Raw genomic sequence first — 14539 nt, 5'->3', positions numbered from 1 at the left:
TCAACATCCAAGCTGGCAAAGCGGTGGCTTCTTATATCTCCTAAATGCCACGTGTATCTGAACAAGAAAGCACCGATCTACACCTGACAGGTTGGGCAGATACTCTGCAACAGACTTATTGCCTGGGCTACGTCCACCACTAACTGTCGTTGGTTCCTCTTTCTCTTCCTACCCAAGCTCCAGCAAAAACCAAACCCCAGTCATTCTGTTCCAGTAATTCACTGGTATATAGAGAGATGGCCACTGCATTTGTGTAATATCTCTGACATAGGAAAGTGTCTGTGCGCTTGACAGGAGTTAAAAATCACAAACACCAGGTTATAGTACAACAATTTTGTTTGGAAGTACAGGCTTTTGGAGTGCTGCTCCATCATCGGGTACCTGATGAAGAAGCAGTGCTCCGAAAGCCTGTAATTCCAAATAAACCCATTGGACTATAACCTGGTGTTGTGTGACTTTTAACTTTGTACGCACCAGTCCAGCACTGGCACCTTGACATCATGGCTTAACAGGAGTGTAATCACAAAAATAACCACCATCACCCCAATAAAGACATGAGAGTAAATGACCAATTGCTTGGTCATAAAGGTATATTTTTAAAGATCATCTTAAAAAGGAGAACAGATAGGGACATTTAGGGAGGGATTGCAGAGGAAATCAAGCTGGTTGATAGCCTGGCCAGCAAGTGAGTGGAAAATGCAGTGGATAACAGTGGCCAGTTTTGGAGGAGTAGATGATAGCAGGGCTGAAGGAAATTACAGGCAGTGTGAGGAACACATGGGGGATTGGAAACTGAAGATGAGCAAGTTAAAACAGGCATTTGGGGACTAAGAGCCAATGTGGGTCAATGACAGGACTGGTCAGTGAACATGACCTGGCACATGTTAGGGTATGAACACAACTGTATTCAACTTATATAGCAGGAGGCCCTTCAGCCCATTGTTTCCATGCTTGTCATCAAATGCCCATACATTTTAATCTCCATTGCAGACACCAGCTTGACAATTATTCTGACAGAAGTGCTACATTTTACATTGACCTGAAAACAAAAAGCAGAAACCTCTTGTGTAATGCATTGTGGTCATACAGTACAGTACCTAAAGTTGGAGCACTGGCGCTCCTGTTGCGATCTTCAACCATCCCGAAAAGTAGCAAGTCACGTGGAGAGAAAGGAAGATTTGCCGCAGAGAGGAAGAGTTAAAAAGATGACAAAAACAAACAGAAGCAGCAAAACCCATGCAAAACAAAAGAAAACAAGCTGCAATAGGGTCAGTAAATCACAGGGCTAAAACATCTACAACTGAAGCCCAGTAACAGCAAAAGGATAGTCAGTTCGGTACATGGATTCACTTCTGGCCAATTAAACTTCAATTCCAACCAGGAATAAAACATCTTTAATTAACAATTTTGCACTTTTAATTGTAATGCGTTTATCAATGTTACAAATTCAATGTGGTAGAAAAATAAAGTGCCTGTGGTGAACACACGTTTGTTCTGACCTCTAGTACTAAGAGAGGTTTGAGACACTCACTCGACTGCACTACCCAGTAACCAGAGCTTGCAACTAGACTGTGACAATGAGCATAGTAAATGAAGGGAGAAATGTTGATTTGACAATATACAATAGTAGATGCCGACAGTGCACTGTGACAGAAAAACCATGACATCATGTTGATGGGCAGGAAGTGCATACCACATACCAGGCAATGCACAGTCTATGATAATATCCCATTTACCAGGAGGCTTGGCATTCCTTTTTCCAACAGTCTGATGGGCAGAAATCAAATCTATTCATGACAATATTTGTGCAAGGTTTGAGAATAGATTACATTTTTTCTAAGCATTTTGAACACGTTGATGCATTCAGGTTGATTTAGGTCAATGTGGAAGTTCTTTTTTGGGAGATTAAAGATTTTAAAAATTCAGTGTTTACCAATAATTTTAACAGTAGGTCAGGCTGCAGTGGTGTACTGTTTTTTTTTTCTGATTAGGAATCCAAGAGCCTGGACTAGTAATCATGAGAATGAGTGTTCAAAAATTGTATTGTGGCAGTTTGTGAAATGTAATAGTCTTATAAAATTAAGAAGCTGGTTTCAATGGAAATCACCATAATAAAGTAATCAAATTCACTACACATGGGTGTCACTGATAACGCCAACATTTATTCTCCATCCCCGACTAGCCTAGTGAAGGTGGTGGTAAACTAATCTTCTTGAATACAGGTGACTGTCTTGCTATAGCATTTAAGAGGGCAGTCTGTTCATTTGGAAAAACACAAATCAGATCATGCAAGGAAGACAGTTTTCCATTCCAAAATGATATTCTTGCAAATGAAACGAACTGCTATCCTTACCTGGTCTGGATCAATACATATCTTTTATGCCATATCAAGATAGTTGAACTTTGGATAACAAGGGATGATGGACAATAGATGCAGGCTTTGCCAGTAACATATTCTGAAAATGAATGAAATATAATACCTGCCAAATTCTGTCATGGAAATTACTTGAAGTTCTGCAATTTCTAACTATTTTAACTGTTAACTGATTTTTAATCAGACAGTAGAGTTTTGTCTTTTCTATTTTACCTCATGGAAACCCTGAATTAGAGATCTGACTAATGACAGAAATTAATGTGCTGTGGTCATACAATACAGTACCTAATGTTGGAGCACTGGCACTCCTATTGCGATCTTCAACTAGCTGTACAGTATGACCACAACGTATTAATTTCTGTCATTAGTCAGATCCCTAATTCAGGCTTTCCAAAGGTGGAAAAAAAAACTACTGTCCAGTTAAAAATCAGTTAACAGATAAAATAGTTAGAAATCACAGAACTTCATCCAGCAAAATTGAATATTCTCTCAAAGTTGTTCATTTAAACAATTAAACAGGAACATATGAATTCAGAGTTGGCCATTCTGCCTCTCAAGCCTGCTCTACTGTTCAATAAGATTTTGTCTGATCGGATTGTGGCTTCACCTACATCTGCCAACCTTTGACTCCCTTGTTAGTCAAGAGTCTATATGCACTCCTGCCTTAAAAATGTTTAATGACCTTCCTCCACTGTTCTGTTGGGATGAGTTCCAAAGACTCTCAATTCTGAGAGAAAAAAAAACTTCCATTTCCATTGTAAATGGGAGACCACTTATTTTTAAAATTGTGTCTCATGGTTTGAGCTTTAATATCAGAAGTGCCAAATCTAGAGCCAACAATATGAAACCCAAGACCAGAAACAATAAAAGAAACATTGGGTTATTCTGTCACCATACAGTAGTGATTGTTAGCACAAAATCCACCAAACCTGACCCACATTTGGTTATTTTTAAAACGTGTGTCAACATTTTCTTTTTAAAAGCCTTAAAGTAGTTGTCAATAAAATTCCATCCTCTATTTGGCTGTGCCAAATTGGGCATAAATTTGAGTTTCCCAATGGAATAAACTGATTAATTTTCGTTCCAACTAGTTTGAAGATAGACACCTCAAGCTCTGGAAACAGGTCTAGGCTATTTCACCTCCTGATTGATGGGAAATTATGGATTGATAATTTTGTAGTATGGAATAAAGGGACATGCATGGTTTAGAAAGGTTTTGTGATAAAATGAGGGATGATGATGAAACAATTAATCTAAAACACACAGACACACCAGAGTTTTGGTTCTATGCATTCTTCACAGCAATGAAAATCAGTCATGGTTTGCAGAGTGTATGATCTGTCCTACTGAACTACTGAAGATGCAAATTTACCACAGGATATCACAGCACCAAAAGGAGGCTATTTGGCCCACTGTTTCTGTGGTAATTTTATAAAACATATACCTCACTCATCCCCATTTACCCCACAATTGCCCAATAAGCAATTTTTCTTTCCAAGAAATTATGTTTGCAACTTGTAAAACCTACTACAAATTGTGTTTCTCTCCTGCCAGGATATTTCAGTACCTTCTTGGAGTCCTCCACAAATGTGAAGAACAAGCTTCTTTTATTAAATCTTAAGGTGGTAGTTCTTCAGATAGGAACAAACTACTGAAGATGCTGGAATCTGTACTGAAAACAGCAAATGCTGGAGATCACAGGGGTCAGGTAGCATCCATAGCGAGAGAGCAATAAACTTGAAACATTAGCTTGCTCTCTCCATGGATGCTGCCTGACCTGCTGTGATCTCCAGCATTTGTTATTTTCAAGGTAGTTTGTCAGTTGCTTTTGAAATGTACAGCTACTATTTTTAAAGAGATTCACTTTGCATGCCAATCCCCTTCAGCACAACTGACATGCAAAACTTGTTCGGTCAACAACTCATTGGGACATCTGCAAACAGCTGCACACACAGCAGTCATTGTTATTTAATGAATTGATCAAGTGTTTTCTGCTTCTACTGAACACACACCACTCAATGCCCATTCATTGTCCCTCTCCAGCCTCAGAGAATGCATAAAACGCTGAGCTCTCCAGGGCTGGAGTCATAACTGGCCAGTTTCTGAGCTGCATTGTGAGCAATTTTAGGATATCCTTTCCAAAAGGACAAGTGCAGGCATGATAGGCCAACTACTTCCCTCCTGTAGTGCAAACATCTACAAACACGGATGCGAGTTTTACAATGATACATACTCAGATTGACGGAGGCGTTTTCAGAGTCTACCGGGCTCACGGGTGGTGTGTTTGGGACAGTAGTCACCCTCTGCTTTGGTGGGAACTGTTCGGAGTTGTCCTGGTGATTAGACTGCGAAAGTTTTCCTGGAAGGGTCTGGTATTTGCTGTTACTCGGGTAAGGCTTGTTCTATCATGTAAAGACAACAGACGTCTAAATGAATATGAACCATTATGAAGATGCATACAAAGCTGACTTGGTCCATCAAGATTACCCACTATGTCTTACTATGACCAAGGATCAATAGGCAAAAAAAAACTTTGGAACACACTTTACTGATCCGCCAACCAGTTCATAAAATTACAAGGACCAAGTGCTATCTGTCAGAACAATTACTTTCCATACGATTCAATCTGTGCTTCAGTTATGAACCAATGCAGATCCCTCATGATAATCTGCTAGATGGTGAAGCTCCAGAATACTGTGAGCCAACTGTCATCGAGTCATCGAGATGCAGAGCACGGAAACAGACCCTTCGGTCCAACTCGTCCATGCTGACCAGATATCCTAAATTAATGTAGTCCCATTTGCCAGCATTTGGCCCATATCCCTTGAAACCTTTGCTATTCATATTTCCATCCAGATGGTTTTTAAATGTTGTAATTGTACTAGCCTCCACCTGTTCCTCTGGTAACTCATTCCATACATGCACCACCCTCTACATGAAAAAGTTGCCTCTTAGGTCCTTTTTAAATCTTTCCCCTCTTACCTATGCCCTTTAGTTCTGGACTGCGCCACCTCAGGAAAAAAAAAACTCATCTATTTACCTTATCCATGCCCCTCATGATTTTATAAACTTCTATGAGGTCACCCCTCAGCCTCCCACTTGCAGGAACATTAGGTGGTCAGTTGTGGTGAAGGTTGGCTTTCTAGATTTCCAGCCCTTTGGAATTTCCAGGTCATTGGAGTTAATAGATAAACCACAGGTGACAGCCAGGATCTTATTTTTCAAATGGGATTGGGATCTCCCTTCTGGCTCCGTATAGTAACGCTATACAAAGCTCAAGAGAATACACAAATAGCCATGATTAAACATTACATTTACAGGCCAGATGCCTCTCAATTATTTAAGGAGCCCATTGTCCATTTTAGGGGCCTATCTAGAATACCTGAAAACAATTTCATAGTGGGATGAACATTGCTAATTTGGTAGACTTTGGCTCACAGGAGAATAGGTGCAATCAAAACCAATTGCAGTCCTTCAAATCACAGAGGCTAAGATGGTGGTGATTAACACGTTGCAGGTTTAGCCTCATGCCCTGCTAAGTGGCTCAGGGATGATTCTTAACTGTGCCTCTATGTCACTAGGAGGAAGCTAAATTGCTGAGATGGAGAGGAGGGAATGGTGCAACTCTCACCCCTTGAGGTCATGGCCAGAGACTGGATCCGGAACATGTTCCACCTCCTAATAGAGGACTGTGTAAATAAAGCAACTCAAGATCACATACGAACACACGAACAAAATGACCATCCTGCATTTCTCCCCACTGTCTTGGAACAACATTTACACCTCAACCAACATGAGTAAAAAGTAGGAAACTATTCTGGTCATTATCACGTTGTTGCTTGAAGGAACCGGATGGAAAATTGGTTGCTGACAAGTTTAAAATGTTTCACTGGCTGTACAGCATCTTGGAATGGCCTTGGGTAGTACAACATGATACAGGAATACAGTTCTTTCTCCTTTTTTAAGGTGCCTTAATTCTTTAACCACTTGCAACTTCCACATTTAACTACAAGAAACATAAGAACAAAGATTAGTATCAGTTATACTGCCCCTCAAGCCTACTCTGCCATTTAATATGTTTATGACTGAAGTTCAAATTTAACTCAGGCTGACCCCTCACCCTGAGATTATAACCCCCTAAGATCCAGAACATCCTCTTGGCAGCAAAAATGCAATCAGACCAAAATGCACCTTAACTATGAATGTTGTGGGACTATACTCTGCAACAAATTATCTGCTTTCTTGCACATTACAACGATGACAATATTTCAATACAGTTATTATTGGAAGTACTGGAGGACATTGAGTCATAGAGATGTACAGCACTGAAACAGACTCTTCGGTCCAACTCGACCATGCTGACCAGATATCCCAACCCAATCTAGTCCCACCTGCCAGCACCCAGCCCATATCCCTCCAAACCCTTCCTATTCATATACCCATCCAGATGCCTTTTAAATGTTGCATTTGTACCAGCCTCCTACACTTCCTCTGGCAGCTTATTCCACACACGCACAACCCTCTGTGTGAAAACGATGCCCCTTAGGTCTCATTTATATCTTTCCCCTCTCACCTTAAACCTATGCTCTCTAGTTCTGGACTCCCCCACCACAGGGATTTTATAAACCTCTATAAGGTCACACCTCAGCCTCTGATACTCCAGGGAAAATAGCCCAGACTATACAACCTCTCCCTATAGCTCAAATCCTCTAATCCTGGCAACATCCGTTTAAATCTTTTCTGAACCCTTTCAAGTTTCACAACATCTTTCCGATAGGAAGGAGACCAGAATCACTCGCAATATTCCAAAAGTGGCCTAACCAATGTCCTGTACAGCTGCAACATGACCTCCCAACTCCTGTACTCCATACTCTGACCAATAAAGGAAAGCATACCAAATGCCTTCTTCACTATCTTATCTACCTGCGACTCTACATTCAAGGAGCTACGAACCTACACTTCAAGGTCTCTTTGTTCAGCAACACTTCCTAGGACCTTCCCATTAAGCCCTGCTGAGATTTGCTTTCCCAAAATGGAGTACCTCACATTTATCTAAATTAAACTCCATCTGCCACTCCTCAGCCCATTGGCCCATCTGATTAAGATCCTGTTGTAATCTGAGGTAACCCTCTTCGCTGTCCACTACACCTTGACAATTTTGATGTCATCTGCAAACTTACTAACTGTACCTCTTATGCTCGCATCCAAATCATTTATGTAAATGACAAAAAGTAGAGGACCCAGCATCGATCCTTGTGGCACTCCACTGGTCTCAGGCCTCCAGTCTGAAAAACAACCCTCCATCACCATCCTCTGTCTTCTACCTTTGAGCCAGTTCTGTAACCAAATGGCTAGTTATTCCTGTATCCCATGAGATCTAACCTTGCTAACCAGTCTCCCATGGGAAACCTTGACGAGCGCCTTACTGAAGTCCATATAAATCACGTCTACCGTTCTGCCCTCATCAATCCTCTTTGTTACTTCTTCAAAAAAAAACTCAATCAAGTTTGTGAGATATGATTTCCCAAGCACAAAGCCATGTTGACTATCCCTAATCAGTCCTTGCCTTTCCAAATACATGTACATCCTGTCCCTCAGGATTCCCAATCTTTTTTCCATGCATTCTGAAAAGATTCTCATAACCACAACATCCCTGTAGGTGGACAAACTTACTGAACTAGTGATCCATGGACCTAAATCCACCGAAAATATCTGAGTTTGAAATCTAATCAGATCGTTGTAAAAATCCAACTGATCGACTAACACACCTTAAAGAGAATAAATTCCCATCCTTTCCTGGTGTGGTCTAAACATGACCTCCGTCCTATACCAAATTTGTTGAATCTTAGCACCCCTTATTTACATTAAAAACTGCTTTTAGTGGTCCATGCCAAAGGCTCACCACCACATTACCAGGATTAGAGATGGTCAATAATCATCTTAGATAATAGGCCCACATCCCGAGGATAAAGTGAGGACCGGAACAAGGACTTTGTCAGAAAAAGTCAGTTTTTAGAAAAGACAGAAATAAGTTAATTCTGCATTAAAATATTCCAGATGTTTAATTAGGGGAGGCGGGGCACTAACCATCAAGTTTGGAATGCTACTTTCAAAACTCACTTTTCCATAAAATGTGCACACATATAGACAATGAAGTGAAAGAACAATAATACATCAGCAAAAAGAAGTGGAACCAGTGGAAGTTAGAGGTTAAGTAAATGAGTTAATACCTCAGAATGTGCAGACTCTTCATTTTCCAAGACTGAGAGCTGTTGATATGCAGGAAGGGAGAAAGGCAAGAGCATGGATTGATGAAAAAAATTAATATTGACATCTTGTTAGTATACACAGATAGCTTTACTGCACAAAACTGGAATAAACATTGATACAAATGACATCAGTTTTGAATGCTGTTGGAAATGGAGGATCTGATGCTATGAGCAATATTTGAGTAAATGGGTGGTGTACCAACACAGATTCCAAAGAATCACAGCCAAGGGAAATGCAATATCATCAAGTTCTTTTGGAGAAATGAGTTTTGGATCTCTCACCACTTTTCATGGAAGACTGTTTCCTGATTTTACTCCAGAATGCTCCAGCTCTTATTTCAAGATTATAGGAACATAGGAACAGGAGTAAGCTATTCATTTCCTCAAGCCTCTTCTGCCATTCAATGAAATCATGGATGATCTGTGGCCAAACTCCAACACTTGCCTCTGGTCTATATCCCTTGATACCTTTGCTTAACAGAAATGATTTATCTTGGACTTAAAATAAACAACTGATTTAGCAGCAACCGGTGTTTGTGGAAGAGCATTCATGAACAGCCTTGCCCTAATTTTTAGACTAAGCGTGCATCATCTAAACATTTTATTGTGGATACAGGCCCCGTTTCCCGAGATTTGACCACAAAAATCTATACTGAGGCTCCCAGTGCAGTATTGTGGGATAAATCAATCAATCAGTTGAAGCATAAACTGAAGCCATGTTTGCTCTCAATGCTCTAATGACCTAGTCTGAGTTCTTTAGGTACTGCTTTAAAATGTCACCTTTTTATTCCAGGTCTTGTGTTCTCATCACTATTACATAAGATGCACCTTTTACGTTTAAGCATCCCGGAAGATGCTTTGACAGGGAAGACAGAGCTGAACTCAAGACTATTTTGCAAACCTATAATAGTCCATTAGTGTGAATAGCCAATGCTCTAACCTTCTCAGTTTGCCCACTGTTCAGCTCATCTAAGCTGGCTGAGGTCTGTCGTGGTTGTATCCTGTGGGATTTAAAAAAGAAACACAAATGTGCAGGAAGTACAAATAAATTGATCTAGGACTCTACATACTGCAAGAGTCCAAATGAAAACCCTTCACAGATCTGGATAAATAGCAAAGTAAGCCTGATAAAAACAAATTGTTGCAAGATGCTAGAAATCTGAACACAAAACTGAAAATGTGAAAATCTCAGCTGTTCAGAATTATTTATTTTATTCATTCATGTGATGGGTGTATCACTGACTGGGCCAACATTTAACGCCTGGAACTAGTTTCCCTTGAGGTGAGGTGGTGATCTGCCTTACTGAACTGCTAAAGTCCATTTGCAGTAGGTAGTCTCACAATGGTGTCTGTCTTGTCTGACCCAGAGATGTTGAAGTAATGGTAATATATTTCCATGTCAGGATGAGGAGTGGGTTGGAGGAGAACCTGTATATGGAGGTATTTCCAGGAATCTGCTGCCCTCGTCCTTCCAGATGGAAGAGCTTTGTGGATCACAAGCATTGAAACTCCTTTCTTAATCCTTTGCATGTCTGACTCCTCCTTTAAGACATTTGCTAAAGTCTCCCTCTGATCAAGATGATTTTGATTGCCAGCAACAGCATTTGGTTGAACAATCAAAGTACCTTCAGATGTTTCAATGACTTTCCTGTTGTGTATTTAATTGTGTGTATTGGACTGTCACTTTAATAATACAATCATGTGACAATCTCAGCCATTTTGGAGGGGAACGGTTTAGCTTAGCTTGCTGCATTTTAGAGTAAACACCTTAATAAATCCCCTACCTCATTAAAAATTGTGGCCCTCAATGCAGATCTCAGAGGCACTTTGAAAAAGAGGAAAAGATAGGTACAGTCTGTGTGAATAACAAAAATAATTTAAGAGAAGCTCCACCTGAAGGAACAGGCATGAATACCCTACATGGAGGGAAATGTTGAGCCAGGAGTATAGAAACACCCTCACAAATAGTTTGTTTTAAATTGGAACGTGGTAGCACTAAAATGTTGAGGGTATATCATGCTACATTGACTCTTTCCATATAAAAATGGAAGGAAACATTGGCACTGTGGAACCATATTATGAAAATACCAGACAGCTGGAAGTCCTATGCAGAGAGATTTAATTGTTTTGATTAAGCTAACAAAATTGAAGCAGTCATTCCTGTGTATTATGGGAGAGATCTTATCCTCTGTCTGCTACAGAGAAGTCGGGTTCAAAAATTTATTAAGAAATAGTAGGAGTCCTACAGCATAATTTTTCACCAAAACTAAATCGGTGATTGCTGAAAGATTTAGTTTCCACAAACTCAACCAGTATGATGTGAATCTACCTCCCAGTTCATAGCAATTTTAAGAGAGGCCGGCAGCATACTGAGAGTTTGGAAATCTTAACTGAAGCAACCAGAGACTGACCGTTTTAAAATATGAAAACATCCCAAAGAGATTACAGATGAAGAGGAACCTGGTCTCGAAGAAACCTGGACTGGAAAGAGCAATCTCAATGGAATTAATGACGAAGGAAACTCAACACAGCTAGGCTTGAGCATGAGCACTCACAAAATAGGAGCTGAGAGACAAACAGCAAAACTGACTGAAAACTACCACTGGTGTGGAAAACAAAAAGACGTTACGCAGCAGCAAATTGCTGTTATATAGATGTTGTATGCAGAAATTGGCAAAAAAGAACGCATTGAATGTTCCTTGTGTTTGAGGAAGAAACACAAATGACAGTGAAAGTGCAGAAACCAAAAAGCAGGAAGAAAACCTATATGGTACAAAAAGAAAAGTAGAGATTTATAGTATAAAGAGGAATTGTTATTAAACATGCTAGTCATTGCTGGTGACACCTACGGATACTAGGTCACTCTTCCATTAAATGGCAAATTAGTAAGAACAGAGGTGGACACTGAAGCAACAGTTCCATTGATACCTGAAAGTGTGTATCAGAAGCAGCTGAATCATATAACGCAGTAACCCTCAAAAATCGTAATAAGAGTATGTACGAAGTGGCATCTTTAAAAAGGTAGTGAATGTTGCAAAGCTAGATCAATGCCTTATGGAATTAGATCAGGGGTCAAGGCTGGAATCAAACCAAATTAGAAGTATGAATTGAACCAGGGTGGAACTTTAACAAGCCTTACAATTATTCTGCTCGATTTGATCAACAATGACCACGAAACCTGTGACATTGCTAGCGCACAATCATAAGCTCACCTGACAGTTGCCTATGACCTTCAAGCAAAAGCTTAAGGACAAAAAAGTTCAAGAGGATGATACTGTCATGCTGCATTGTGACATCAGCAGGTTGGATACAGCAGTACATGGATAAATGGATCCACTCTAATTCAGCCAAGTGCCAAATATGAAAGTGAGTAAAAGGATCCATCGTTAAGCTGCTTATTCGCAAAGCTAAACCACAGGACAGTGGAAAATACAGTTGTAACATCAGAGTTCAACAAATCAGTACTTCATTGACGTTTAATGCCCATCTGGTACTTCTCAAACAAATGCTTCAGAACAAGCAAGCTGAAGAAGGTAGCACCACCACTCTATGGTGTGACCTTACTAAACCTGATGTTTTCATACAAAAGGAAGTGTGGTGTTTCATCCCAGTGATATTGCATGCGGGGAAAAAAAAAACACAGTATTTTCTGGAACACAACCTCAATAAACTGAGCAAGTGCTACGGTCACCAATCCAAAATCTGAACATTGGAATCACAGAAGTCTCTAGAGCACAGATATTAAAAAGGAGGTGAAAATGGATCTTTAAATGCATAATTTCTCATTAAAGGGTCGATGAATATTACTGGACTGTAAATTGTCTGTTAGTGGAAGGGAAAGAATGATTAATACTGAAAATATTTTCTTAACATTAAGGAGACTTAAGATGTTGAAGTAATTTTCCACGTTCAAAATCTCAGCTCGAAAGCCTCATCAATAAGTGGGCGGAAAAGCCCCCAGCAGAAATCACAAAATGACTTAAGAACTTGGTGGTAATAGTTGGTGAAGAGATTGTACAGAGCTGTGAAACCCCTCAGTCTGATTTTTTTTGTCATCTTTAAACCACTTCACCAAAGAATTAGGAAAGGTTCTAAATAATGAAATAGCTCAACAAGGAACTGTAAACAAATCGATAATTTGAGTCATTACAAAAGGAAGGTGGTGAAAAAAAAGACTTCTAAAACCAGAGCCACTGATTCTAAGCGAGGTGGTAAACCAGTTTATCAAAACATACTACATAAAAACAGAAAAGAACTATCATTTTTGAATGAGAGATGGAACAGCCACCACAAATTATTTTCTGATGGGGAAGGAACAGCCAGAGAAACCAATGAGAAAAATACGACTGAGGTGTAACAACAGCCACACAAGAATTGACATTCTTCAGAAAGTCATACTGATTGACGTTTGCGTGTACTATTACACATGTGTTCATTGTAGTTGTGCGCTTGTGCATGTGTATATTGGAATGTCATTTCAAGAATCTGATCATGTGGTGTTATGTCGTAACTGGCTATTTGGGAGAAAAACTGTTTTGTCCAGCTTGCTTAATTGTAGACTGATGTTCAAATGCAGCAAAATTAGGACAGCATCTAGGCTTAGGCTGACAGGTGGCAAGTAAAATTCACACCACTGAAATAGATAATGATCATCTTCAACAAAAAGAAAATCTAATCACCGCCTTTCGACATTCGATGGCATTATCCATCATTGAATCCCCCACTATCAATATCGTAGGGTTTGCAACTGACCAGAAACTGAAGTGGTGTCCACATATAAATAGCGGCTACAAATGCAGGTCAGAGGCTAGGAATACTGTAGCAAGTAATTCACCTCCTGACTCCCAAAGCCTGTCCATTATTTGCAAGACACAGCTTAGCAGTGTGATGGAATATTCTCCCTTTGCCTGGTGAATGCAGATCCAACACTAAGAACAAAGCTATCCGCTTGACTCGCACTTCATAAAGTCAGACACTCCACCATTGATGCTCAGTAATACTATTGTCAACCATCCACAAGATGCACTACAGAAATGTCAAGATCTTTAGACAGCACCTTTCAAACCCATCACCACTTCCATCTAGAAGCACAAGAGGCAGCAGGTACATGTGGACACCACCACCTGCAAGTTTTGCCTCCAAGCCATTCACCTGCCTTGGAAATATATTGCTGTTCCTTTGCTGTCACTGCATCAAAATCCCGGAATTCCTGCCTTGAGGCAGTGATTCAAGAAAGCAGCTCACCACCACCTTCTCAAGGAACAGACAATAAATGCTAGCCCAGCCAGCAATGTTCATGTCCCACAAATGAATTTAAAAAAATACAAAGTTAATCCCACTATTACAAGAATTTCCTCTTTCCCAGTTTATGATTCTTGCTGCAAATACCCATTCACTCTTCCCTTTTCATGATCTCTCCTCAACAACAAATTCACAGCTGAATTTTCATACCTCATTTCAAACTCGACTGGTGTCAAGGGAAGTCCCACTGGAGTTGAGGAGATATTGGGGGAGACCTGGATTGAAACAGGAGAGAAATTTCGAATGGTTGGCTTTATTGAACACATGGGAGAAAGGAAGGACTGTAGATGCTGGAGACCAGAGTCGAAAAGTGTGTGCAGTGCTTTAACAAACTTAAAAGCATCATTCTAATGTCCATTTTGTGATGTGGAAGCTAAACTCTTTCTAACACAATGCTTCTGACAACTTCATGATTGTATGGATTTTTAACAAGGTGACATTTCAACATGTCAGAACTTACAGTATCATGGATTCACTATGATTAAATGAAAATTTGTCCAGTGACCTTCCCAATTCAAATGAATATAAATACTGGAGAAGATGGTTCAAGCTTGCTCATCAATTTACTAAGATCATAATTAACTCCAGAGATCAA

The 14539-nt window shown here is 39.9% G+C and overlaps 1 protein-coding gene across 11 annotated transcripts in view; it reads right to left on the bottom strand.

The window, feature by feature from the left end:
- The window catches only part of LOC122557714 (liprin-beta-2-like), a 274073-nt gene that overhangs the window by 30299 nt on the left and 229235 nt on the right, over positions 1–14539 (bottom strand). For 8 of the 11 annotated variants that reach the window (XM_043705608.1, XM_043705613.1, XM_043705616.1 and 5 more), the window contains 5 exons: positions 14095–14159; positions 9584–9644; positions 8605–8643; positions 4608–4776; positions 1098–1130 (listed from right to left, as the gene is read on the bottom strand). In XM_043705608.1, coding sequence (XP_043561543.1) covers positions 1098–1130; positions 4608–4776; positions 8605–8643; positions 9584–9644; positions 14095–14159 — 367 coding nt within the window. The remainder of the gene's footprint in view (positions 1–1097; positions 1131–4607; positions 4777–8604; positions 8644–9583; positions 9645–14094; positions 14160–14539) is intronic. The other 3 variants (XM_043705612.1, XM_043705619.1, XM_043705614.1) reach the window with 2 other exon arrangements.

This window comes from Chiloscyllium plagiosum, chromosome 16, assembly GCF_004010195.1.
Source record: "Chiloscyllium plagiosum isolate BGI_BamShark_2017 chromosome 16, ASM401019v2, whole genome shotgun sequence".
NCBI classification, from domain to species: domain Eukaryota; kingdom Metazoa; phylum Chordata; class Chondrichthyes; order Orectolobiformes; family Hemiscylliidae; genus Chiloscyllium; species Chiloscyllium plagiosum.
This window is presented reverse-complemented; position numbering and strand designations above follow the sequence as displayed.